The sequence below is a fragment of the Thunnus maccoyii genome, chromosome 3, assembly GCF_910596095.1.
Source record: "Thunnus maccoyii chromosome 3, fThuMac1.1, whole genome shotgun sequence".
Lineage (NCBI taxonomy): Eukaryota > Metazoa > Chordata > Actinopteri > Scombriformes > Scombridae > Thunnus > Thunnus maccoyii.
Window position 1 is genome coordinate 37,372,173 of NC_056535.1, and position 24,443 is coordinate 37,396,615.

Genomic DNA, 24,443 nt, shown 5'->3' on the forward strand with positions numbered 1-24,443 from the left:
AGAAGAGGAGGAGGAAGAAGAGGAGGAGGAAGAGGAGGAGGAGGAGGAGGAAGAGGAGGGGGAGGAGGAGGAAGAGGAGGAGGAAGAAGAGGAGGGGGAGGAGGAAGAGGAGGGGGAGGAGGAGGAAGAGGAGGAGGAGGAGGAGGAGGAAGAGGAGGGGGAAGAGGAGGAAGAGGAGGGGGAGGAGGAAGAGGAGGAGGAGGGGGAAGAGGAGGAGGAAGAGGAGGAGGAAGAAGAGGAGGAGGAGGAAGAGGAGGAGGAGGAAGAGGAGGAGGAAGAAGAGGAGGAGGAGGAGGAGGAGGAAGAGGAGGAGAAGAGGGGGAGGAGGAGGAAGAGGAGGAGGAGGAGGAGAAGAGGGGGAGGAGGAAGAGGAGGAGGAGGAAGAAGGGGAGGAGAAGAGGGGGAGGAGGAGGAGGAGGGGGAGGAGGAAGAGGAGGAGGAAGGGGAGGAGGAAGAGGAGGAGAAGAGGGGGAGGAGGAGGGGGAGGAGGAAGAGGAGGGGGAGGAGGGGAGGAGGAGGAATAAGGAGGAAGAGTCTCACCTCTTCGTCGGGCACTTGAGTCTCGTGGCGACAGAAGGGACAGCTGATGACGGAGGGCGAAGACTCGCCTGAAAACCAATCAGATGACGTCACATGACACTGATGATGATGTCAGAGATCATGTGATCAGCATCATGTTTACTGTCACAACAGCTTTGATTGAACTCTGACTCGTAACTCGTCACTCGTACGGCCGCCGGAGACGCCGCTGCTCGCTTTGGCGTGTATATGACATCATATGACAGGAAGCGTCATGTGGCGCCCGAGCACCGACAGGAAGCGTCATGTGGCGCCCGAGCACCGACAGGAAGCGTCATGTGGCGCCCGAGCACCGACAGGAAGCGTGGCGCTGCAGCTCCTTCGTATAGTATTTACCTGGATGTGACTCCGGGTCTGTGAGCGCAGCGCAGAGCTGAGCAGTGACATCATGTTTCAGATCGACCAACAATTAATTAATTTCTGCTTTGTAGTTCAAACTAAAGTGAAAACTAGTAAATAACGTCTGTATTTAAGAACAGAACAGATTATTCTCTGGCGGCGACGCTGGAAATAAGACGCTGACTTGAAGTGTGGCGGTTATACAAACACACACGCTGCTCGGCGGCGGTGTGTTTCGGCCTTTAGGTGGTGACATCATGTTAAAGACAAACCTTCCTACACTTTAACATAAAAATGAGGCGGGAAAACTGTGGGAGACGTTGTGACGTCACGCTTTGTGTCCTCTGAACATTTTCTCTGTTCATCGTTAAATGTTTCTTAAACTATAAAAGATGTAAATTAATAACACGCGACTCCTCAGTGAACTGGAAGATTTGACATTTTAATGGCGTCAAACGTGGTTCATCTGTAGACCAGGTCTAATGTTTGAATCTGGTAAGTCTCAGGTGTGCGGCCGGCGTCGGGTGTCAGTGACGTTCACCTGGCGGGTAAACTCACCCATGTCGACCATCTTCTTCAGACACTTGGCGCAGACTCGGTGCAGGCAGCGCAGCAGTTTGGGTTTCCGGCTGCGAGTGTCGTAACGGTTGTAGCAGATTTTACACTCGAGCTCCTCCAGAGTGTAAACCAGAGACTGAGCCCACGTCTGCACCTGCACACACACCTGCACAGGTGAGACACACACACATCTACACACACACACACCTGCACAGGTGAGACACACACACATCTACACACACACACACCTGCAAAGAGCTCAAACTGCAGGGATGATGGGAAATCTCACCTTGCCTTCCATCTCTCTGCTTGGCTCCGCCTCCTTTGGCTGGCTCATCCTATTGGCTGTGTCTTCACCTGAAGCAGGAAGCAGGGACGGCGGTGGGCGGAGCTTAACTCAACCTGAGGCCGTCACCTGAGTAGACGACAAACACAGGTGAGAGTGATGTCATCAAGGTGAATAAAACAAACAAACAGCTGTAGACTGACAGGAAGCTCAGTGACTGGACAGCTGTGATTGATTGATTTATTGATCGATTGGGACAGTTTGCAGTTGGAAACATTAAAGATGCACCAGGATGCATGCATCGTCCCCGACAAAAACATTCAACAGCACAACAACAAACAGTAAGAAGCAACCCCCCCAAAAAAACAAACAAACAAACAAACAAACAAACAAACAAACAAAAAATACACACAGAACACACCATACAACATACAAAATATAAAATACAAAGCTACACACATCACATCACATACACCCACAGTGTCAACCAGCTGTGTGACTCAGTGGTCTTTAGTTCATGTTGCAGTCTGGTCTTGTGTGTATTGATTGAACTGCAGCTCTTCATGTCATCAGGTAAACGTTCACTGAGTCGTGTCTTCACAGAGGAAGCTGACTGTCCAGATGCAGTGTGATGAAATGGTCCAATCATCTATAGAGGAGATTCTGGAGGATCTAACAGAACTTACTGAGCGAGTGAACACAAAGTCACATAGTGGAGGAGGACAAACCATTTAACATTTATAAACTAGGCACAAATCTGAGAATAATCTAAAACTGTCAAAGCTCAGTAAATTGTATTTCTCCAGAACCCTACAGTGATGGAAATGCATTGAGTTTTTAGAGTTTGTTTGTTTAAGGACTCAAGAGGTTTTATGGCTGTTTCTCCAGCCTGCCCCCAACATGTGATCAATAACACATGTGGGAAAGAATCACAGCTGCATAAATATCTGCAGCGTCCAAAGAGAGACATTTTCTAATATGTCTAAAATTTGCTAAGTTGAACTTTATGGTTTTAACTGTTTTTTTTTTAACATGTTTCTTTGAGTTCACATTTGGATCCAGTGTCACACCAAGATATTTAAAATCAGTAACTTTGTCAATTTTTTCACCTTTGATGAGAATATCAGCATTAGGAGGTTGTATCATAGTCTTAGAGAAAAACATACCCTTTGTCTTGTTTACATTTAGACTCAGACATGATTGATCAAGCCAATGTTTGATCCTCTCCGATGCAATTGTTAGCTTAGCAGCAGCTAACTCAGCTGTTTTTGCATGTGTGTACACAACGGTGTCATCTGCATACATTTGTAATTCTGCATCATGACACTGTTGAGGGAGATTATTAATATATAGGCTAAATAATAGAGGACCTAACACTGACCCTTGTGGAACACCCATTGTGCACTTCATGTTACTGGACAGTGTGTCCCCAACTTTAACACATTGTCTCCTATTAGATAAATATGAAGACATCCATGCCAGTGCTCTAGATGAGAAGTTAGAGAGCTTCGATATTAAAACAATGTTTTACGCAGATCTAAAAATACAGCAGCAACTACTCCTCCTTCCTCAAGTCTTGATTTAATTTGCTCTATTAAGTGCAAGGTAGCAGTTTCAGTGCAATGATTTGCTCTAAAGCCAAATTGCAAACAATGTAGATCAGAATTACTTGTATTAAGAAATGTTGTCAGTTGTTTAATAACTTTCTCAGCAACCTTTGAGAGTTCTGGCAGTTTACTTACTGGTCTGTAGTTACTGGTTTCAAGGTCTCCAGATTTAAAAACAGGCACGTTTCCAGTCATCAGGAAAGGAGCTGTGTTTAAAAGACAAGTTAAATGAGCAATCGGGGGAGTTAAAATATCTTTGTGTGATTTAACAAACATGGTGTCAAATTGTAAAGCATCTGTACTTTTGGAGCTTTTTAAGGAGCTGATGATTTTATTTACTTGTAACTCATTAGTCTCTAAAACCTGGTCTGTAGCATCTATAGAAACAACATCCAGTTTCCTTTTTGTAATTTTTTTCCTAACTCATATACAGACTCAAGAAAAAAATTATGATGATGTCATGAATATTAATGTTGTGTTTCTGTGAATCAGGTAACAGCAGACAGCTGACAGGACGTCCACACAGCTTCATCAGGTGTCAGGTGATGTTCGGACGCTCTGATTGGTTGAACAGGAAGTGTCATCATGACACTCAAACTTATCAAACATACATTTCTCAGTCAAATTTCATAATGAATTGAATTTGCTTCATATTCAGGTGTTTCTGTGTGAATGAAAACGCTGAAACTCATCATCTGTGACTCAGCAGGTAGAGCGGGTCGTCCACTGATCAGGAGATCGACGGTTCGATTCCTGACTCCTCCGGTCTGCATGTCCAGGTGTCCTCAGACAAGATACTGAACCCCAAACTGCTCCTGATGAGCAGGTCTGCATCAGCATATGAAATAAAGTCATAAAGTCGCTGCAGTCATTTGTTTCATTTATGATAATATCATAATTAATATTGTAATTATTTATTCATCTATTTTAATTAATTGCCAGGCTGAGATGTTGAGTTTTTGTATTTTAGTTTGTTAAATAAAGCACACACACACACACACACACACACACACACACACACTGACTCTGCTAAATGTGGACTTATTGATTATGTATTTGACTTGATTTAACTATAAACTTGAGACCAAAATTAATATTGAACATTAACATTTCATAGACTGTCTATAACTGTCTAAACCTTTCAGGTAATGTGCTGCTCTGTGTTCACAGAGTCTGCAGCCCACCTGAGAGTCTGCAGCCCACCTGAGAGTCTGCAGCCCACCTGAGAGTCTGCAGCTCACCTGAGGGTCTGCAGCCCATCTGAGAGTCTGTAGCCCACCTGAGAGTCTGCAGGCTACCTGAGAGTCTGCAGCCCACCCGAGAGTCTGCAGCCCACCTGAGAGTCTGCAGCCCACCTGAGAGTCTGCAGCCCACCTGAGAGTCTGCAGGCTACCTGAGAGTCTGCAGCCCACCCGAGAGTCTGCAGCCCATCTGAGAGTCTGCAGCCCATCTGTGAGTCTGCAGCCCATCTGAGAGTCTGCAGCTCACCTGAGAGTCTGCAGCCCACCTGAGAGTCTGCAGCCCACCTGAGAGTCTGCAGCCCACCTTAGAGTCTTCAACCCACCTGAGGGTCTGCAGCCCATCTGAGAGTCTGCAGCTCACCTGAGAGTCTGCAGCCCACCTTAGAGTCTTCAACCCACCTGAGGGTCTGCAGCCCATCTGAGAGTCTGCAGCTCACCTGAGAGTCTGCAGCCCACCTGAGAGTCTGCAGCCCACCTGAGGGTCTGCAGCCCACCTGAGAGTCTGCAGCCCACCTGAGAGTCTGCAGCCCACCTGAGGGTCTGCAGGCCACCTGATGAAGGCCACAAGCTGAAACTCATTAGTCTAACAATAAAGTTGTTCTATATACTACAAGTGTTGCTGGAGTTTTTCCTTCTCCGTGCACCTTGGAAGTAGGTGAAGTTGTGCCAGAAACCACTACGCTGCTTCAAGAGAGGTCGCTAAAATATGAGGAACAGAGGAATATCAGGAACAATGGAGAGGTTAGTGTTACTACACAGAACCAAATCTAAAATGACATTTACAGAGAAGAATGTGCTCAGTTAAGATCTGGCAGATATGAAGGTTTTCCTGCAGAGCAACATCTGTGTGTTTTTGTGATTTTGGTGTCAAGGATGAATTTCATTTTGCCTTCATAAAGTGACTCCAGGAATCATTTGTTTGAAAAGATCCAATCCAATGATTTGTTTTGGTCATCTGAAGCTTTTTAATGTGAAGATTTATAGAAAATGCACAGCAACATTACGAAGTTATGTTGTTTTTTTAAATTTAACATTACGTTTTTTGGGTTTTTTGTAACATGACTTTTTTTTATCATAACATTACGTGATTGTGATGCATGGAGCGGCTCTGACGTCATCTGAATCCGCATGAACGCATAAATCATCCACCCGATCACACATGAGCGTTATTTCTCAGAGGGATGATATGATAACAGACTATACTGAAATAAGCTGCTTTTACATAAATAAACATTTATTTAAAGTAAAAGTTGTTTTTTGGTGTTGCAGTGTGTTCAGTGCAGCGTTTCATTGGAAGAAGAAGAAGAAACACAACAACAACAATCGCAGACGGCTTCGTGCAAGTGTTTTTCTCTTTGTTGTCCACTAATATTAATATTATTATTCATATTTTCCTCTTTAATGATGTGTTATTTCACCCACCTGCTATTAATCAGAAAATATCTGAACTGTGCTTTGTTGAGTTTTACTGAAGCAGTTTTGTTCAGTAAAGCAGTTTCTAACCTTCCTCCCCGGACCCCCCCCCACAAACGCTGGTATATATTAAGAAGGGAAAAATGAACTTCTAACATATTCTATATATTCATATCCAAAAGTACAGAACAATTCACAGCTGTACAATGAACCTAAATAGTGTATTAAACCTGCAGTGTGGAACGTTTACATATAAATGAACGAGTTAACACGATGCTGATTAAGTTTATCACCAGCGGATGAATCTCTCTGTATTTATTCATCTATTATCTCTATTTCACAGTATTCAGAGTTTATAAATCTCATGTCGGGCAACGTTCCCGCGCTGGCTGTTCGGCCGTTTTCAACACATTATTGGACCGAATGCATCAGATTCTGACAGTGAAATTAGTTATTTATAGATTGTACATCTGCACCAGTAGGTTACGGCGAGTTTGTACTGGTATACTGGGACCATCACAACATATCCGTTACCGGTCCTCTCTGTGCGCCTGTCAGGTGTTTGTGCTCTAGAACAACCGATGTGAAACAATCAGAAAATAACATTTATTGATCTGATTCTGCTTTCTCTACCACCGCTCCCTCTCTTCATTCACTCTCTAGCTCGCTCCACCACCACCGCTCTCTCTCTCTCTCTCTCTCTCTCGGGAAGCCGACAGAAAAGTCTTACTTTACTTTTAACGTTATCAAACAAAGAGAAATGTCCTCCGTCGTCCTGGTAACGTCTTTGTACTCAGCCAATCACAGCCCAGCCCTTTACTCTCACTGTCCCTCCAGCTTTAATAACAGCAGGAAGTAAAACTAGATGAATATTTCATTAGAGATTAATCCTCCTGATGTTTTCATACAATTCTCTGTCTGTATTATTATTTTTTATTTTTAACTATCATACATACTCCATGACACTCAGCTGTTCTACTGCAGGACGACAGGAGGCTGTTTGGGATCGTTTAACTTTACATCTTTTTTATAAATAAAGGTGTGAATTTTAAAAACGACAGTAACGTTGTGTCATTTTCTAAATGATGAGACAGACAGTACTGTACAAAAGCTTTAGGCACTAAAACTAAAGTGAGGATGTGCGTAGTGACAGATGCTTTCAAAAATAACACTGTCAATAATTTTTATTGATCAGATGCCTCCCTGATGTTATTACATTATGGAGAAGAATCTAAACATCTTAAGTGCCTCAAACCTTTTCACAATACTTAATATAGAGAAGAAATAAAATCAAAATGAACTGTGACCCCCTGTAACGCTTTGGCGACACCTAGTGGGGGTCGTGACCCACAGGTTGGGAACCAGTGCTGTAAAGAGCCAAGTCAGACTTCCTACATCCTGATGACATTAAATCTCAGTGGTGGAAGACGTACTCACATACTTCACTGCAGTAAAAGTACCAATACAGCAAAGTACAAATACTCCAAGTCCTGCATGAAAAACCCTCCTGCAGTAAAAGTACATAAGTATTATGAGCTTGATGTAGTTAAAGTATTGCAGTAAAAGTACATAAGTATTATGAGCTTGATGTAGTTAAAGTATTGCAGTAAAAGTACATAAGTATTATGAGCTTGATGTAGTTAAAGTATTGCAGTAAAAGTACATAAGTATTATGAGCTTGATGTAGTTAAAGTATTGCAGTAAAAGTACATAAGTATTATGAGCTTGATGTAGTTAAAGTATTGCAGTAAAAGTAGTGGTTTGGTCCCTCTGACTGATATATTATTATATATGACATCATTAGATTATTAATAGTGAAGCATCAGTGTTAGAGCAGCATGTTACTGTTGTAGCTGCTGGAGGTGGAGCTAGTTTACACTACTTTATATACAGTTAGCTAGTTTAGTCCAGTGGTTCCCAACCTAGGGGTCGGGCCCCTCCAAAGGGTCAGCAGATAAATCTGAGGGGTGGTGAGATGATTAATGGGAGAGGAAAGAAGAAAAAACAAAGTTCTGATACACAAATCTGTTTTCAGTTTTTGGACTTTTTCTCTAATCTTTGATTTTTGCTGAAATATTGGATCATTTGAACATTTATTGAAATGAAAGCATGTGAGAAGTTTAGAGGGAAAAATCACTATTTGGTGGAGCTGTTAACAACTCATAGACATGTGAAATGTGACCCCGACTACACACTGCTTTTTGTAAGACGTCAAAAGACAAAAAGGTTGGAAACCACTGGTTTCATCTTTAACAATGTGTTGTATTTTAAAAGCTTGTTATATTATCCATTGTGTCAAATCTTCATCTGAAAAGTAACTAAAGCTGTCAAATAAATGTAGTGGAGTAGAAAGTACAATATTTCCCTCTGAAATGTAGAAAGTAGCATCACATGGAAATACGCAGTAAAGTATAAAGTACCTCCGTGTTGTACTTGAGTACCGTCAGGCTCCGTCTCCTCCGTGTCTCTGTTGCTCACTGCGGCGCGCGGCCAGCGGCGGGAGCCCGGGTTACCATGGTAACCAGCCTGCAGCGGGTCGACGGTAAATCACAGACTGATGATGATGATCGGCAGAGGATCAATAACCTGATCGATAAACACAAACACGTATCTGGTCAGAGAGACATCATAGTGAACCGACCTGTTCATCTCCACTCAGCTGATGTGAGAGTGTCACGTGACGCGGTGCGGTGACGTCACTGACTGTTTCTGTCCGTCACAGGGAGAGGAGCGGCTGACGTCAGAGCTCACCTTCTCTCTTCTTCACGGGTTTAATAATAAAATTCATAATAATTTTATTCATAAAGTGCATTTCAAGTTTAAGCGCAAAATGTTTCCTGATTAAAATGATTCACAGAATAAAAAATAATAATCAGAAACCCCGCCGACATATTAATATATATATATATATATATATATATATATATATATATATATATATACACGTATATGTACAGCGTTTTATCCAAGGGGGTAATCACATATGACTTTTCACTGGTATTGGTTATTTCTCTTTGCTTTCATTTTTTCCTGCAATTTTACCACAAAAAGCACATAAAACTTCGCAGATTGTATCGCAATTTTTGAGAAAAGCTGCTGCAACAGTTTTGGTCTCAGTAATCACAAAAACACTCAGTGAATCCTGGAGTCAGACTTTTATCCCGTTGTGTGTGCAGGAGATTATTGATCCGTTTCCATGGTGTTGATTTAATGTTTCTGTTTTCACAGTGATGTTTTTATATCAACAACAATAATCTTTGTTCACCTTGTTGTTGTTTGTCTTCCTGAACACTGTTGTGTTTCTTAGGGAGGGGGTGTGGGGAGGGGGGGGGGGGGTAACACACCTCTACTGGGAACCAGCTGACTGCCAGACTTCACTTCTCTTGTGTAGCTGTAGCAAAGGTCCCACAGTGAGTCAGCAATTAATCAGTTAATATTTATATGCATCATTATGAACACGTCCTCATCATTGAAGTGCCCCTCAGGTGCATTGAAACAACACATCACCAGTATAGAAATATCAAATAACAGAAGTCAGATAATAAAAGGGCTGACTTTCCCCAACATGTTGCAGATATGTGGACGTCAGAGAGAGAACTCATTATAAAGATCTCATCATGTGGAGACGAGCGTCACGCTGTGACATGTTTGGGAAAGTCAGCCCCGATCTGTACACAACTCACATTTGTTCTCTGTACAATATAAATGTGAAAATGCAGCTTGTTAGCAGCCGGTCATCATGAACAGCTGCAGCAGAAGTGCAGGTCAGCACAGCTGTAGTCATCCCCACACTGAACCTACAGATCGAACTTCAACACATCACGCTGAGGACAGGAAGTGGCCCAAACAGCTTCCTGAGCTTAACCGCGGCCTCGAGGCCCACATCCCGCTGACGCACAGCCTCCGCCGCACGTACGCTGTGATTGAGAATATCACTGATATCCTCACGGGTCGGGTACTTCTGACATTCATTAAAACAATGAAGGGGGGGTCGTGTGTTAAACCTGCTCCGTCTGCGATGGAGGAAAACCAGCCAAAACCAGCTGGTAACCAGCAGCTACAGCTGGGAGTGAATCACACATGAAAACCTTCATCAGCGTCTTCTATCAGAAACTGCTGCGGTCACTCGGCTCATCTGAGAGCAGCTGTCAATCATGACGCCACACCCCCTTTTTATATCATCAATTAACTAATTAAAATCAAACTGATCAGACAAACGAGCATCTGAACAAACATCATCAGCGTTTCCTGTGTTCCAGTAGGAACTCTTGTTTCCCGTGTTCAGGTAGGAACTCTTGTTTCCCGTGTTCAGGTAGGAACTATTGTTTCCCGTGTTCAGGTAGGAACTCTTGTTTCCCGTGTTCAGGTAGGAACTATTGTTTCCCGTGTTCAGGTAGGAACTCTTGTTTCCCGTGTTCTGGTAGGAACTCTTGTTTCCCGTGTTCAGGTAGGAACTCTTGTCTCCCGTGTTCGGGTAGGAACTCTTGTTTCCCGTGTTCGGGTAGGAACTCTTGTCTCCCGTGTTCGGGTAGGAACTCTTGTTTCCCGTGTTCGGGTAGGAACTCTTGTTTCCCGTGTTCGGGTAGGAACTCTTGTTTCCCGTGTTCGAGTAAGAACTCTTGTTTCCCGTGTTCGGGTAGGAACTCTTGTTTCCCGTGTTCGAGTAGGAACTCTTGTTTCCTGTGTTCGGGTAGGAACTCTTGTTTCCCGTGTTCAGGTAGGAACTCTTGTTTCCCGTGTTCAGGTAGGAACTCTTGTTTCCCGTGTTCGGTTAGGAACTCTTGTTTCCCGTGTTCGAGTAAGAACTCTTGTTTCCCGTGTTCGGGTAGGAACTCTTGTTTCCCGTGTTCAGGTAGGAACTCTTGTTTCCCGTGTTCGGGTAGGAACTCTTGTTTCCCGTGTTCGAGTAGGAACTCTTGTTTCCCGTGTTCGGGTAGGAACTCTTGTTTCCCGTGTTCGGGTAGGAACTATTGTTTCCCGTGTTAGAGTAAGAACTCTTGTTTCCCGTGTTCGGGTAGGAACTCTTGTTTCCCGTGTTTGGGTAGGAACTCTTGTTTCCTGTGTTCGGGTAGGAACTCTTGTTTCCCGTGTTCGGTTAGGAACTCTTGTTTCCCGTGTTCGAGTAGGAACTCTTGTTTCCCGTGTTCGGGTAGGAACTCTTGTTTCCCGTGTTCGGGTAGGAACTATTGTTTCCCGTGTTAGAGTAAGAACTCTTGTTTCCCGTGTTCGGGTAGGAACTCTTGTTTCCCGTGTTTGGGTAGGAACTCTTGTTTCCTGTGTTCGGGTAGGAACTCTTGTCTCCCGTGTTCGGGTAGGAACTCTTGTCTCCCGTGTTCGAGTAGGAACTCTTGTTTCCCGTGTTCGGGTAGGAACTCTTGTCTCCCGTGTTCGGGTAGGAACTCTTGTCTCCCGTGTTCGAGTAGGAACTCTTGTTTCCCGTGTTCGGGTAGGAACTCTTTTTTCCCGTGTTCGAGTAGGAACTCTTGTCTCCCGTGTTCGGGTAGGAACTCTTTTTTCCCGTGTTCGGGTAGGAACTCTTGTTTCCCGTGTTCGGGTAGGAACTCTTGTTTCCCGTGTTCGGGTAGGAACTATTGTTTCTCGTGTTCGGGTAGGAACTCTTGTTTCCCGTGTTCGGGTAGGAACTCTTGTTTCCCGTGTTCGGGTAGGAACTCTTGTTTCCCGTGTTCAGGTAGGAACTCTTGTTTCCTGTGTTCGGGTAGGAACTCTTGTTTCCCGTGTTCAAGTAGGAACTCTTGTTTCCCGTGTTCGGGTAGGAACTATTGTTTCCCGTGTTCGAGTAGGAACTATTGTTTCTCGTGTTCGAGTAGGAACTATTGTTTCTCGTGTTCGAGTAGGAACTCTTGTTTCTCGTGTTCGAGTAGGAACTCTTGTCTCCCGTGTTCGAGTAGGAACTCTTGTTTCCCGTGTTCGGGTAGGAACTGTTGTTTCCCGTGTTCGAGTAGGAACTATTGTTTCTCGTGTTCGGGTAGGAACTCTTGTCTCCCGTGTTCGAGTAGGAACTCTTGTTTCCCGTGTTCGGGTAGGAACTGTTGTTTCCTGTGTTCGGTTAGGAACTCTTGTTTCCCGTGTTCGGGTAGGAACTCTTGTTTCTCGTGTTTGAGTAGGAACTATTGTTTCTCGTGTTCGAGTAGGAACTATTGTTTCTCGTGTTCGGGTAGGAACTCTTGTCTCCCGTGTTCGAGTAGGAACTCTTGTTTCCTGTGTTCGGGTAGGAACTCTTGTTTCCCGTGTTCGGGTAGGAACTCTTGTCTCCCGTGTTCGAGTAGGAACTCTTGTTTCCTGTGTTCGGGTAGGAACTCTTGTTTCCCGTGTTCGGGTAGGAACTGTTGTTTCCTGTGTTCGGTTAGGAACTCTTGTTTCCCGTGTTCGGGTAGGAACTCTTGTTTCTCGTGTTTGAGTAGGAACTATTGTTTCTCGTGTTCGAGTAGGAACTATTGTTTCTCGTGTTCGGGTAGGAACTCTTGTCTCCCGTGTTCGAGTAGGAACTCTTGTTTCCTGTGTTCGGGTAGGAACTCTTGTCTCCCGTGTTCAGGTAGGAACTCTTGTCTCCCGTGTTCGGGTAGGAACTCTTGTCTCCCGTGTTCGAGTAGGAACTCTTGTTTCCCGTGTTCGGGTAGGAACTCTTGTTTCCCGTGTTCAGGTAGGAACTCTTGTTTCCCGTGTTCGAGTAGGAACTCTTGTTTCCCGTGTTCGGGTAGGAACTATTGTTTCCCGTGTTCGGGTAGGAACTCTTGTCTCCCGTGTTCGGGTAGGAACTCTTGTTTCCCGTGTTCGGGTAGGAACTCTTGTTTCCTGTGTTCAGGTAGGAACTCTTGTCTCCCGTGTTCGGGTAGGAACTATTGTTTCCCGTGTTCGGGTAGGAACTCTTGTCTCCCGTGTTCGGGTAGGAACTCTTGTTTCCCGTGTTCGGGTAGGAACTCTTGTTTCCTGTGTTCAGGTAGGAACTCTTGTCTCCCGTGTTCGGGTAGGAACTATTGTTTCCAGTGTTCGGGTAGGAACTCTTGTCTCCCGTGTTCGGGTAGGAACTCTTGTCTCCCGTGTTCGGGTAGGAACTCTTGTTTCCCGTGTTCGGGTAGGAACTCTTGTCTCCCGTGTTCGGGTAGGAACTCTTGTTTCCTGTGTTCAGGTAGGAACTCTTGTCTCCCGTGTTCGGGTAGGAACTCTTGTCTCCCGTGTTCGGGTAGGAACTCTTGTTTCCCGTGTTCGGGTAGGAACTCTTGTTTCCCGTGTTCGGGTAGGAACTCTTGTTTCCTGTGTTCAGGTAGGAACTCTTGTCTCCCGTGTTCGGGTAGGAACTCTTGTTTCCCGTGTTCGGGTAGGAACTCTTGTCTCCCGTGTTCTGGTAGGAACTATTGTTTCCCGTGTTCGGGTAGGAACTCTTGTTTCCCGTGTTCGGGTAGGAACTATTGTTTCCCGTGTTCAGGTAGGAACTCTTGTCTCCCGTGTTCTGGTAGGAACTATTGTTTCCCGTGTTCGGGTAGGAACTCTTGTTTCCCGTGTTCGGGTAGGAACTCTTGTTTCCCGTGTTCGGGTAGGAACTGTTGTTTCCCGTGTTCGAGTAGGAACTATTGTTTCTCGTGTTCGAGTAGGAACTCTTGTCTCCCGTGTTCGGGTAGGAACTCTTGTCTCCCGTGTTCAGGTAGGAACTCTTGTTTCCCGTGTTCGGGTAGGAACTCTTTTTTCCCGTGTTCGGGTAGGAACTCTTGTTTCCCGTGTTCGGGTAGGAACTCTTGTTTCCGATCTGTTCATTTTAATACATTTCTATGTATGTAAATGTCAAAGTGAGACATAATTTTAGTCCTACTTGATCTTATATTTTGTATTATTTTTATTATATGCGTCTGGTTTTAGTGAGTTGCCCTGCATGCTTTTTTTATATGGTTTTATATTTTCTGATATTGTGTTTTAACTTGGACTGAGTGAATTGAACTCTGATTGATCAAGTGATGGACTAAGTGAGAACACCGGTGAGTGATTGGATGACACACCCCCCTTCACTCAGGATTGGTGGACTGGACTGAGCTCCTTGATTTTTTTTGGCTGAGTGTGAGAGATGAACGCAGGTGGAGAAGGAAGGAAAGGGAGGAGAGACTTGGAGACACGGGGAGCGACGGATGTGAGAGGGTTCGCTCCACAGAAAATCGGTTGCAGTTGGTCGTCGTGGGAACCGGAGGACGGAGACCACTCGTTGAAGCAGCGCGGATACACCGGAGGAAAGATGCAGCTGGGACGAGGAAGCAGACAGACCACAGTGGGACGAGCCAGGCGTCGATGACGGAGACTTGGTTCAACGCGCACTATTACGATAAGTAAAGGAATGTGTAACAGGCTGCTCGGAGGGCGTGTGTGTGCTAGTGGTAGTCATAGGTCACTTGATTGAGGATATTTATCATCCTCCTCCTACAGCGGCTCCGTATTCAAGGTCCCGGAAGAAGCAGCGTGGCTGGAGCAGAGGAGCCGACAGCTGCAGGACTTCCTTTCCCTCTCGTGTCACAGAGAACTTGAGTATCCGTCTTCCTCTATCTATTTATTGGCCCTCACCATTGGAACAGACATTTTAAGGATTTTTTTTATTCCATTTTACAGATTCTCGGTTACCACAAGCTTCTTTTAAAATAACTCGTTCTTCGCCCTGTTTTAACAACTTGTGAATAAAATTCCTGCATTGTCACTGTGCGTGCGTTGTATTTTTTTTAGCAGTGGAAGTTCAAGCTGGTATTTTTAAAAGAACGTCACACTTGTGTGACATATATGTGGTGATATGTGTACATATAGAGCTCCACAGGCAGCGCTGCTGTTCTTTCTAATAAAACATGAAGCTTCACTTCACACTCAGACAAACTAATATGGCAGCTGCATTTATCCTCCAAAAGGCATTATATCATATATCAACATGCTGCAAAGACATTAGAGCCAGCGGTAAATCAGCAAAGAGCTGCACAGATCAGTTCGATTCAATTCAATTTTATTTATATAGTGCCGATTAACAACAGAAGTTATCTCCCTTTTCACATAGAGCAGGTCTAGACCGAACTCTTTAATTTACAGAGACCCAACATTCCTCCATGAGCAGCACTTGGTGACAGCAGCAAGTGCATCTTTTAGGGACAGGATGTGATTTTTGCGATATTACGTAAGTGAAAAAAGGCAGTCCTTGAGATGTGATTTATGTGGGAGTTAAAGGACATATCCTGATCAAAGATAACTCCCAGATTCCTTACGGTGGTGCTGGAGGCCAGGGTAATGCCATCCAGAGTAGCTTTATCATTAGATAATGTGTTTCTAAGGTGTTTAGGGCCAAACACAATAACTTCAGTTTTATCTGAGTTTAGTAGCAGAAAATTGCAGGTCATCCAGGTCTTTATGTCGTTAAGGCATGTTTGGAGTTTGTTTAACTGATTGGGTTCATCAGGCTTCACTGATAAATATAATTGGGTATCATCTGTGTAACAATGAACATTTATGGAGTGTTTCCTAATAATATTACCTAAAGGAAGCATATACAAGGTGAATAGAATTGGTCCAAGTACAGAACCTTGTGGAACTCCGTGTCTAACTTTGGCCTTCATGGAGGATTCATCATTAACATGTACAAACTGATGCAGTTAGGAGGTCATTAGTGACTTTCACCAGTGCTGTCTCTGTGCTATGATGCCTCTAAATCCTGACTGAAAAATTATTAAATGTTCAATTTCGATCCCATAAGTCAGAACAAGGTGGAGGGTGTGGTTAAGACGGTGAGTGGGATTATTTACACACTGAGAGAAGCCAGTTGAGTCTAATAATGAGATAAATGCAGTACTGAGACTGTCACTATCAACGTCCACATGAATATTAAAATCACCTACTATAATTACTTTATCTGTACTAAGGACTAAGTTTGATAAAAACTCTGAGAATTCAGATAAGAGTTCAGAGTACGGACCAGGAGGACGCTTCACTATAACACATAGAACTGGCTGTAAAGTTTTCCAGGTTGGCTGAGAGACTAAGAACAAGGCTTTCTAATGAGTTATAATGAAGTTCAGGTCTAGAGTTGATAATTAGGCTGTGACTCCTCCTCCTCGGCCAGTGTCTGGAGGAATGTGAGTATTAATATGACTGGGAGGACTGGATTCATTTAGACTGACATGTTCTTCATGACACAGCCAGGTTTCAGTAAGACAATCAATCAATATGATGATCTGAGATTAAATCGTTTACTAAAACAGCTTCAGATGACAGAGATCTAATGTTCAAGAGTCCACATTTAATTATCTTATTTTGTTGAACTGTTGCAGACGTGGTGTTAATTTGTTTTAGAATTTTATGAATGACTCTTCTGTTTATTTTATAATATATATAATAATCTTTCACACATTTAACTTTTATTTTCATACAATAATCAGGATTCAGGACGATGAGCAGTGATTCTCAGTGTGAGAGTAGCTTTTATGTTTTAATTCAATCCCACCTGATGAAGTGAAACATGAAACACGGAGCAACACGGTGAGAACGACCCGGCGAAGTATCTGAGATGCTCTTTCTGTCGTCCATCTTCAGAACATTATAGTTTCACCACAGCAGACCCTCGTCAATAACATCCGCCGTCACATGATCACGCGGCCCAGCGTGAGTTTCACATCGTTTTCCATCGAGGTCGAGGATTAGAGGTTAAAAGATGTTTTACTGGCAGACTGACTGACATCCTCATAACAAACCACTAAAAGAGACAAAATCCTCTTCAGTCTCATGAATTCATATGTGATCGTTATAGTGAGATCATTATACATTAAATAATACGTTTAAGATAAATTGGCTGAAGCAACTTTTCAGAAACTTTCCCTCCACTTGGAATATTATATCTCTCCATATTTTATCTAAACTGGGTGGATTAAACTTTTTTTTTTGTTTGTAACTATAATATTGATAAAATCTGTAAAACTTGGTCTCTCATCTACAAACACATTTTTTCACCTCATAACTATTTTATATGGAATAACAAGGATATAAACACACATCTGTCTTTATGGAATATTGTTTTTACAGTAACATTGTGTTGGTAGATCAGTTATTTCAGTGGGATGATGGTCAGAATATAATGTCCCCGTAACACCAGATGATGTAAAAGTCTTTGCTGTTTAAATCTCTTTTTATCTCCAGAACAATAACAACAGATCAGATTTTACTACATCACCATATGTGATTTCATACTGGAACCAGTTTGTGGCCTGCATGGCTTCTACCTAATCAATACTTAATCAACAATAAAGTTAAAGAAATTTCCTTTAAACTCGTTCACAAAGTCTCTCCAGCTAAAAACTGTTAAAGAAAGATTTAACATTGATGTGAGTTGTAGTTTCAGTCCAGAACCTGCTGTGCATTTATTTCTGCACTGAAGAATTTCTGGCAAAACTTTTGTGTTTTCAGCACTGAAAATATTCATGAAAGTTTTATTTAACTTTGGATGTTTTGTTTGGTTTCCTGGAAAATAACACAGAAAAACACTTATGTGTACATGATAAATCTTATTATTATATAATTCCATATCTATAAATTTACAGGTAAGAAACTGTACTTTATTGCCTTTAGCAAAGAGTTCAAACAATTCATTTGTTCAATTGAACACTCTCTAAAACAAAAAGCAATTAAAACTGTAACAGCCCCCCCCCCCCCCCCAGCGTTCATTTATAGCATTAGAAAGTTAAACTTTCTTTTACATTTTTTACATGTTTTTTTCTGTTGTTATGTGAACACATCCTGCTGTTTATTCTTTTGTACATTAATCAAACGGCAGGAGGAACTTTTAGGCCGCAGCCTCTGTTTCCTGTGTTCGGGTAGGAACAGTTCAGCTGCGGCACACTACGTCACTTCCTGTGAGTCTCTGATAAAGACGGCCTGGCGGGAGCTCCGCGGGTCCATTTTTTGGGTTTGTTCTGTGAATCCGGCGTGAATCGGAGCCATCAGAACCGCAAATATGGTGAGTGTTTCCCGGGTAAAAGGCCGCGTGCTGCCCGCCGCGCGCAGCGGAGCATTTCTCCGGTTCACAGTTTATTTCAACAATGGCGGCGGTTTGAATGAACGTCCGATGAACGTCGCTGAGCAGCTCTGCGCGCAGCCAAACTGATTAGAAATATGATCGATAATCAGTTCATATTCAGCTCTCGGTGCTGCGGGCCGGTAACGGGGTTCGTTGGGGGAACAGCCGGTGATTTACCGGGACAGACCGGTTCGGTCTGTTAGCCGTTAGCTGCCCTGCTAGCTGCCGGTGTTGTGGAAAGTTTGGCGTCCTGAATGAAAAGTGTCTCAAACTGTAAAACTGCCCTTAAATCACGTGTTTATTAAACGGAGTCTGGTGCTAATTAAGCTAATTAAGCTAATCAAGCTAATGACGATAAGAACCTGTGAGAAGCTTTAATAATGAAACAATGAACTTCAGCTGAAAGCAAACTTCTTACTGAAAATATCTCAACAGTGTTTGAGTTACAAACATTCTGTTTATATTTAACAGCAGCAGGATTATATAATTTATAATTTATATAATAATCTCAGCAACACAAATCACTGATCAATACATCTTTAAACAAAACAAACATTAGAGATGAACTCAAACAAACAGGAACTCTGTGTGTGTGTGTGTGTTAATATGTGTGTGTGTGTGTGTGTGTGCTCCCTGTTAGACAAACGCGTATTAAATATTGGTACTTTATTGATACTCTGATGAGTTGTAACTAATGTGATCGTCTTAAATAAAGTTAATAAAGTTTCTCAGCTGAAGCGTCGCTGTATGTCGATCATGTGACGATGATGTCAGAGCTGCAGAGATGCACCAATCAGAACCAGCCAATTTTCAGCTGATCATACATACGATTTATTGCCGATCACATTTTCACACAAAGCTGCGCTGTTGTTCGTTCGTGCACACACACACACACACACACACACAGTGTACACACAACACGAGTATGTGTAGCTGTAACGCGTCTCTACAGCGCTGTATGATGATGTCATAGTAACGCTGGTGTCTGATTGGTCCTCAGACGGTGGGAAAGAGCAGCAAGATGCTGCAGCACATCGACTTCAGGATGAGATGCATCCTGCAGGACGGACGCATCTTCATCGGCACCTTCAAGGCCTTCGACAAGCACATGAACCTGATCCTGTGTGACTGCGACGAGTTCAGGAAGATCAAGTAGGTCCACCTGGGGTCAGAGGTCATCCTGTTATATTCACTGCTGTAGGTCCACCTGGGGTCAGAGGTCATCCTGTTATATTCAGTACTGTAGGTCCACCTGGGGTCAGAGGTCATCCTGTTATATTCACTGCTGTAGGTCCACCTGGGGTCAGAGGTCATCCTGTTATATTCACTGCTGTAGGTCCACCTGGGGTCAGAGGTCATCCTGTTATACTCAGTACTGTAGGTCCACCTGGGGTCAGAGGTCATCCTGTTATATTCACTGCTGTAGGTCCACCTGGGGTCAGAGGTCATCCTGTTATATTCAGTACTGTAGGTCCACCTGGGGTCAGAGGTCATCCTGTTATACTCAGTACTGTAGGTCCACCTGGGGTCAGAGGTCATCCTGTTATAGTCAGTACTGTAGATCCACCTGGGGTCAGAGGTCATCCTGTTATATTCACTGCTGTAGGTCCACCTGGTGTCAGAGGTCATCCTGTTATATTCAGTACTGTAGGTCCACCTGGGGTCAGAGGTCATCCTGTTATATTCAGTACTGTAGGTCCACCTGGGGTCAGAGGTCATCCTGTTATATTCAGTACTGTAGGTCCACCTGGGGTCAGAGGTCATCCTGTTATATTCAGTACTGTAGGTCCACCTGGGGTCAGAGGTCATCCTGTCATAGTCAGTATTGATTGTAAGAGGGTGTTCAACATGAGGTTCGGGGCCCTGCATCATCATTTTAATCATCGAAGCGATTTAACAAAAGATGGAGTTTGATGACGTGGTGAAGTAGTGAAGCATCATGGGAGTTGTTGTTGTTCAATAACCTTTGCTGTTATTGCGGTCGGCGTCTGCTGGTGATTTAACGGTTAAAACATCAGGCGAGCGATGACATCAGAGACTTGATGAGTTTATTTCTGTTCACTAAAGAAACATTAAAATGTTCTTAAAGGAAAAACTGAACGTGGACTCTTTAGAGGATCCGTTAGTTCAAACACTGAAAAGACTTTTTATGGTCTGATGGCGCCGACCTGCCACACACGACCTTAATGATGCAGATAAACTGTAAACAGCTGAGTTTATATAAAACTTCCCCCGAAAGTCGACGTGAACCGAGAAACGATCTGCAAACGTGTTTGTAGCAGGTTGAAAGTTGGTATTTTAACGTGGAGGTCTGTGGAGGCCTGAGGGGGTCTGTGGGGGTCTGTGGGGGTCTGTGGAGGTCTGTGGGGGTCTGTGGAGGTCTGTGGGGGTCTGAGGGGGTCTGTGGGGGTCTGTGGGGGTCTGTGGAGGTCTGTGGGGGTCTGTGGAGGTCTGTGGAGGTCTGTGGGGGTCTGTGGGGGTCTGTGGAGGTCTGTGGGGGTCTGTGGAGGTCTGTAGAGGTCTGTGGAGGTCTGTAGCTATGCGATAACCTGACTATGAACAACAACAGTTGGATGAAGGATATTTGCCAAATCAATACATGTTCAATACATTGATTAAGTTAAACGTTCTTGCTCAGCCGTGTTACGCTTCACTATGTTGCACGGCGACGCCCAGCTGTTACCGGTCCATGAAGAAGACTCTTTGTGCTGAAGAGACAGGCTGAGGCGTTGCCGGGACGCCGGTGCTCCAGTCGTGCAGGTCAGAGGGTCCGAGTCGCTCCTTTGTGAGTCCGTGTTAGCGGCGAGCTAACTCTGCTCTGTGCTGTTAGCGGCGAGCTAACTCTGCTCTGTGCTGTTAGCGGCGAGCTAACTCTGCTCTGTGCTGTTAGCGGCGAGCTAACTCTGCTCTGTGCTGTTAGCGGCGAGCTAACTCTGCTCTGCTGGCAGCTGCTGGCGCCAGAAAACTTACTTTCTGAGTCTCAGGCAGGCTCTCACGTCTTCAGCCGTAAAGAAAAGAGTTCTGTGTGTCTGCTGTGAGCAGACGGCGGCAGAGAGCCGAGCGACGGCGGCAGAGAGCCGAGCGACGGCGGCAGAGAGCCGAGCGACGGCGGCAGAGAGCCGAGCGGCGGCGGCGGGCCGAGCGGCAGAGAGCCGAGCGGCGGCGGCGGGCCGAGCGGCAGAGAGCTGCTCCAGCAGCAGCTGTGAGGAGAAACAGGGAGAGAAGAGGCGGTTCTCTGGTTTTGTTAAACTGGGTGAAGTTTCACATCTTAGGTGCAAACAACCAGGACTCATGTGGTCACTAGTGACCCAACAGATGTCATAACTAAGATTCTCACGTCCTCCTCCCAGCCTCGCACGCTCCAATCACATGTAGTAGTGATAATAATAATAATAATAATAGTGTGACAGGTGTTAAGTTTCTGTCAAACTGAACCTTGAAGCACAAACTCAGTAAACATGTCACCTGTGAGCAGTGAGGCATGCTGGGTAGAATGTGAGCAGTGAGGCATGCTGGGTAGAATGTGAGCAGTGAGGCATGCTGGGTAGAATGTGAGCAGTGAGGCATGCTGGGTAGAATGACCTGTGAGCAGTGAGGCATGCTGGGTAGAATGACCTGTGAGCAGTGAGGCATGCTGGGTAGAATGACCTGTGAGCAGTGAGGCATGCTGGGTAGAATGTGAGCAGTGAGGCATGCTGGGTAGAATGTGAGCAGTGAGGCATGCTGGGTAGAATGACCTGAGAGCAGTGAGGCATGCTGGGTAGAATGACCTGAGAGCAGTGAGGCATGCTGGGTAGAATGACCTGAGAGCAGTGAGGCATGCTGGGTAACATCTGTCTTTCTCATCAGGCCGAAGAACTCAAAGCAGCCGGAGCGCGAGGAGAAGAGGGTTCTGGGATTGGTCCTGCTGAGGGGGGAGAACCTGGTCTCCATGACGGTGGAGGGCCCGCCCCCTAAAGATGTAAGTGTGACCCTGCAGCCAATAGGAGAGGCTCCTGTGGTGACGTCATCAGAACCTGATGATGTTTAATCATGTGACAGTTAAATAATGTTGTGATTGACCTTTGACCTGCAGACGGGGATCGCTCGTGTACCTTTAGCAGGCGTGGCCGGAGGTCCGGGTGTTGGTCGTGCGGCGGGTCGCGGCGTTCCTGCCGGCGCTCCGATGCCTCAGGCTCCCGCTGGTCTGGCGGGACCCGTCAGGGGGGTGGGCGGGCCCTCGCAGCAGGTAACCATGGTAACAGTGTGCGTGCGCTCAGGTGTGGTGTGTCTGCTCAGGTGATGACAGCTTCCTGTGTGTCTCCCAGGTGATGACCCCGCAGGGCAGAGGGACGGTTGCCGCGGCAGCAGCCGGGGCGAGCATCGCAGGAGCACCTACGCAGTATCCACCTGGACGAGGAGCCCCGCCCCCCATGGGCCGTGGAGCCCCGCCACCAGGTGAGAACTGTGATGTCGGATGCTTGCGTTTGATTGGCTCTTCTTACTGTGAGCTTATTGGTTGTTACCCAGCTTCTGTCAGCTGACTGGTTGTTCCATGGCTCCTCCACTTGCAGGTATGATGGGCCCGCCCCCCGGCATGCGGCCCCCGATGGGTCCTCCGATGGGGATGCCTCCTGGTCGAGGCGCTCCGATGGGGATGCCTCCCCCGGGCATGAGGCCGCCGCCCCCCGGCATGAGAGGTAAGCGGGAGATGGGGTTCGGCCAATCACGTTGCAGCATCTTGTACAATGTGACACACTGTAAACTGATCATGTGACCTCTCTGGTCTGCTGTTTTAGGACCACCCCCTCCCGGGATGAGACCGCCCCCTCGGCCCTGAAGAAGCCCCGCCTCCTCAGACTCTCCTGCTGTACACATGGTTTTTTTTACCTTCTTCGTTTGTTTTTTAATAAAGTGTCTTCTGTACATTTGACTTCAGTTTCGCTGTTCATTGTTGCCATGGTAACTAGTTCAATAAAGGTGTGGAGTAACAGCCAATCAGTGCTCAGGTCAGCTCATTAATATTCAGACAGGAGACACACCTGTGGTAGCAGACAGGTGAGTACACAGTATAAATACTGCAAGACACAGTACGCAGTATAAATACTGCAGTACATAGTATAAATACTGCAGTACGTAGTATAAATACTGCAGTACGTAGTATAAATACTGCAGGACACAGTATAAATAGTGCAGGACACAGTATAAATACTGCAGTACATAGTATAAATACTGCAGTACACAGTATAAATACTGCAGTACATAGTATAAATACTGCAGTACATAGTATAAATACTGCAGGACACAGTATAAATACTGCAGTACATAGTATAAATACTGCAGGACATAGTATAAATACTGCAGTACACAGTATAAATACTGCAGTACATAGTATAAATACTGCAGGACACAGTATAAATACTGCAGGACACAGTATAAATACTGCAGTACATAGTATAAATACTGCAGTACATAGTATAAATACTGCAGTACACAGTATAAATACTGCAGGACACAGTATAAATACTGCAGTACATAGTATAAATACTGCAGTACACAGTATAAATACTGCAGGACACAGTATAAATACTGCAGTACATAGTATAAATACTGCAGTACATAGTATAAATACTGCAGGACATAGTATAAATACTGCAGGACATAGTATAAATACTGCAGTACACAGTATAAATACTGCAGTACATAGTATAAATACTGCAGTACATAGTATAAATACTGCAGGACACAGTATAAATACTGCAGTACATAGTATAAATACTGCAGGACTCAGTATAAATACTGCAGGACACAGTATAAATACTGCAGTACATAGTATAAATACTGCAGGACTCAGTATAAATACTGCAGTACATAGTATAAATACTGCAGGACACAGTATAAATACTGCAGTACATAGTATAAATACTGCAGTACGCAGTATAAATACTGCAGTACGTAGTATAAATACTGCAGTACACAGTATAAATACTGCAGGACACAGTATAAATACTGCAGGACATAGTATAAATACTGCAGTACACAGTATAAATACTGCAGTACATAGTATAAATACTGCAGTACATAGTATAAATACTGCAGGACACAGTATAAATACTGCAGTACATAGTATAAATACTGCAGTACATAGTATAAATACTGCAGGACACAGTATAAATACTGCAGGACATAGTATAAATACTGCAGTACACAGTATAAATACTGCAGGACACAGTATAAATACTGCAGTACATAGTATAAATACTGCAGGACTCAGTATAAATACTGCAGGACACAGTATAAATACTGCAGTACATAGTATAAATACTGCAGGACTCAGTATAAATACTGCAGTACATAGTATAAATACTGCAGGACACAGTATAAATACTGCAGTACATAGT

At 44.5% G+C, this 24,443-nt stretch overlaps 4 protein-coding genes and 1 long non-coding RNA gene across 11 annotated transcripts in view; 3 read left to right on the top strand and 2 right to left on the bottom strand.

Moving 5' to 3' along the window:
- The window catches only part of LOC121893724 (E3 ubiquitin-protein ligase RNF182), a 28,956-nt gene that overhangs the window by 1,703 nt on the left and 2,810 nt on the right, over nt 1–24,443 (bottom strand). Inside the window, exons 1-5 of one of the 6 annotated variants that reach the window (XM_042405694.1) lie at nt 9,368–10,321; nt 8,444–8,609; nt 1,766–1,891; nt 1,477–1,642; nt 541–608 (exon numbers count right to left, since the gene is read on the bottom strand). In XM_042405694.1, the coding sequence (XP_042261628.1) occupies nt 541–608; nt 1,477–1,642; nt 1,766–1,813 (282 nt within the window). In that variant the 5' untranslated portion in view covers nt 1,814–1,891; nt 8,444–8,609; nt 9,368–10,321. Of the gene's footprint in view, nt 1–540; nt 609–1,476; nt 1,643–1,765; nt 2,094–3,504; nt 3,545–8,443; nt 8,775–9,367; nt 10,322–24,443 lie in introns of those variants that run through there. The other 5 variants (XM_042405695.1, XM_042405699.1, XM_042405693.1 and 2 more) reach the window with 5 other exon arrangements.
- Nucleotides 1,563–5,820, top strand: LOC121893726. Of its 2 annotated transcripts, none has more exons than XR_006095414.1 (5): nt 1,563–1,650; nt 1,840–1,912; nt 3,862–3,911; nt 4,079–4,195; nt 4,540–5,820. It is a non-coding gene; the product is annotated as an uncharacterized LOC121893726 (long non-coding RNA). The 2 variants fall into 2 exon arrangements; XR_006095415.1 differs by having other exon boundaries at nt 1,572–1,650; nt 1,843–1,912.
- LOC121893844 lies at nt 8,538–12,227 on the top strand. The gene is made up of 3 exons (XM_042405941.1): nt 8,538–8,637; nt 9,827–9,935; nt 10,266–12,227. The coding sequence occupies exons 1-3, from the start codon at nt 8,538–8,540 to the stop codon at nt 12,142–12,144; spliced, it is 2,088 nt and encodes a 695-aa protein (XP_042261875.1). The 3' UTR covers nt 12,145–12,227.
- Nucleotides 12,388–14,600, bottom strand: LOC121893845 (stress protein DDR48-like). The gene is made up of 2 exons (XM_042405942.1): nt 14,586–14,600; nt 12,388–13,785 (listed from the first exon to the last, which is right to left on the bottom strand). The coding sequence occupies exons 1-2, from the start codon at nt 14,598–14,600 to the stop codon at nt 12,388–12,390; spliced, it is 1,413 nt and encodes a 470-aa protein (XP_042261876.1).
- Nucleotides 17,866–22,975, top strand: snrpb (small nuclear ribonucleoprotein polypeptides B and B1). The gene is made up of 7 exons (XM_042405700.1): nt 17,866–18,003; nt 19,064–19,215; nt 21,913–22,024; nt 22,139–22,291; nt 22,371–22,500; nt 22,617–22,742; nt 22,842–22,975. Exons 1-7 carry the CDS (start codon nt 18,001–18,003, stop codon nt 22,880–22,882), a joined length of 717 nt encoding a protein of 238 aa, XP_042261634.1. The 5' UTR covers nt 17,866–18,000; the 3' UTR covers nt 22,883–22,975.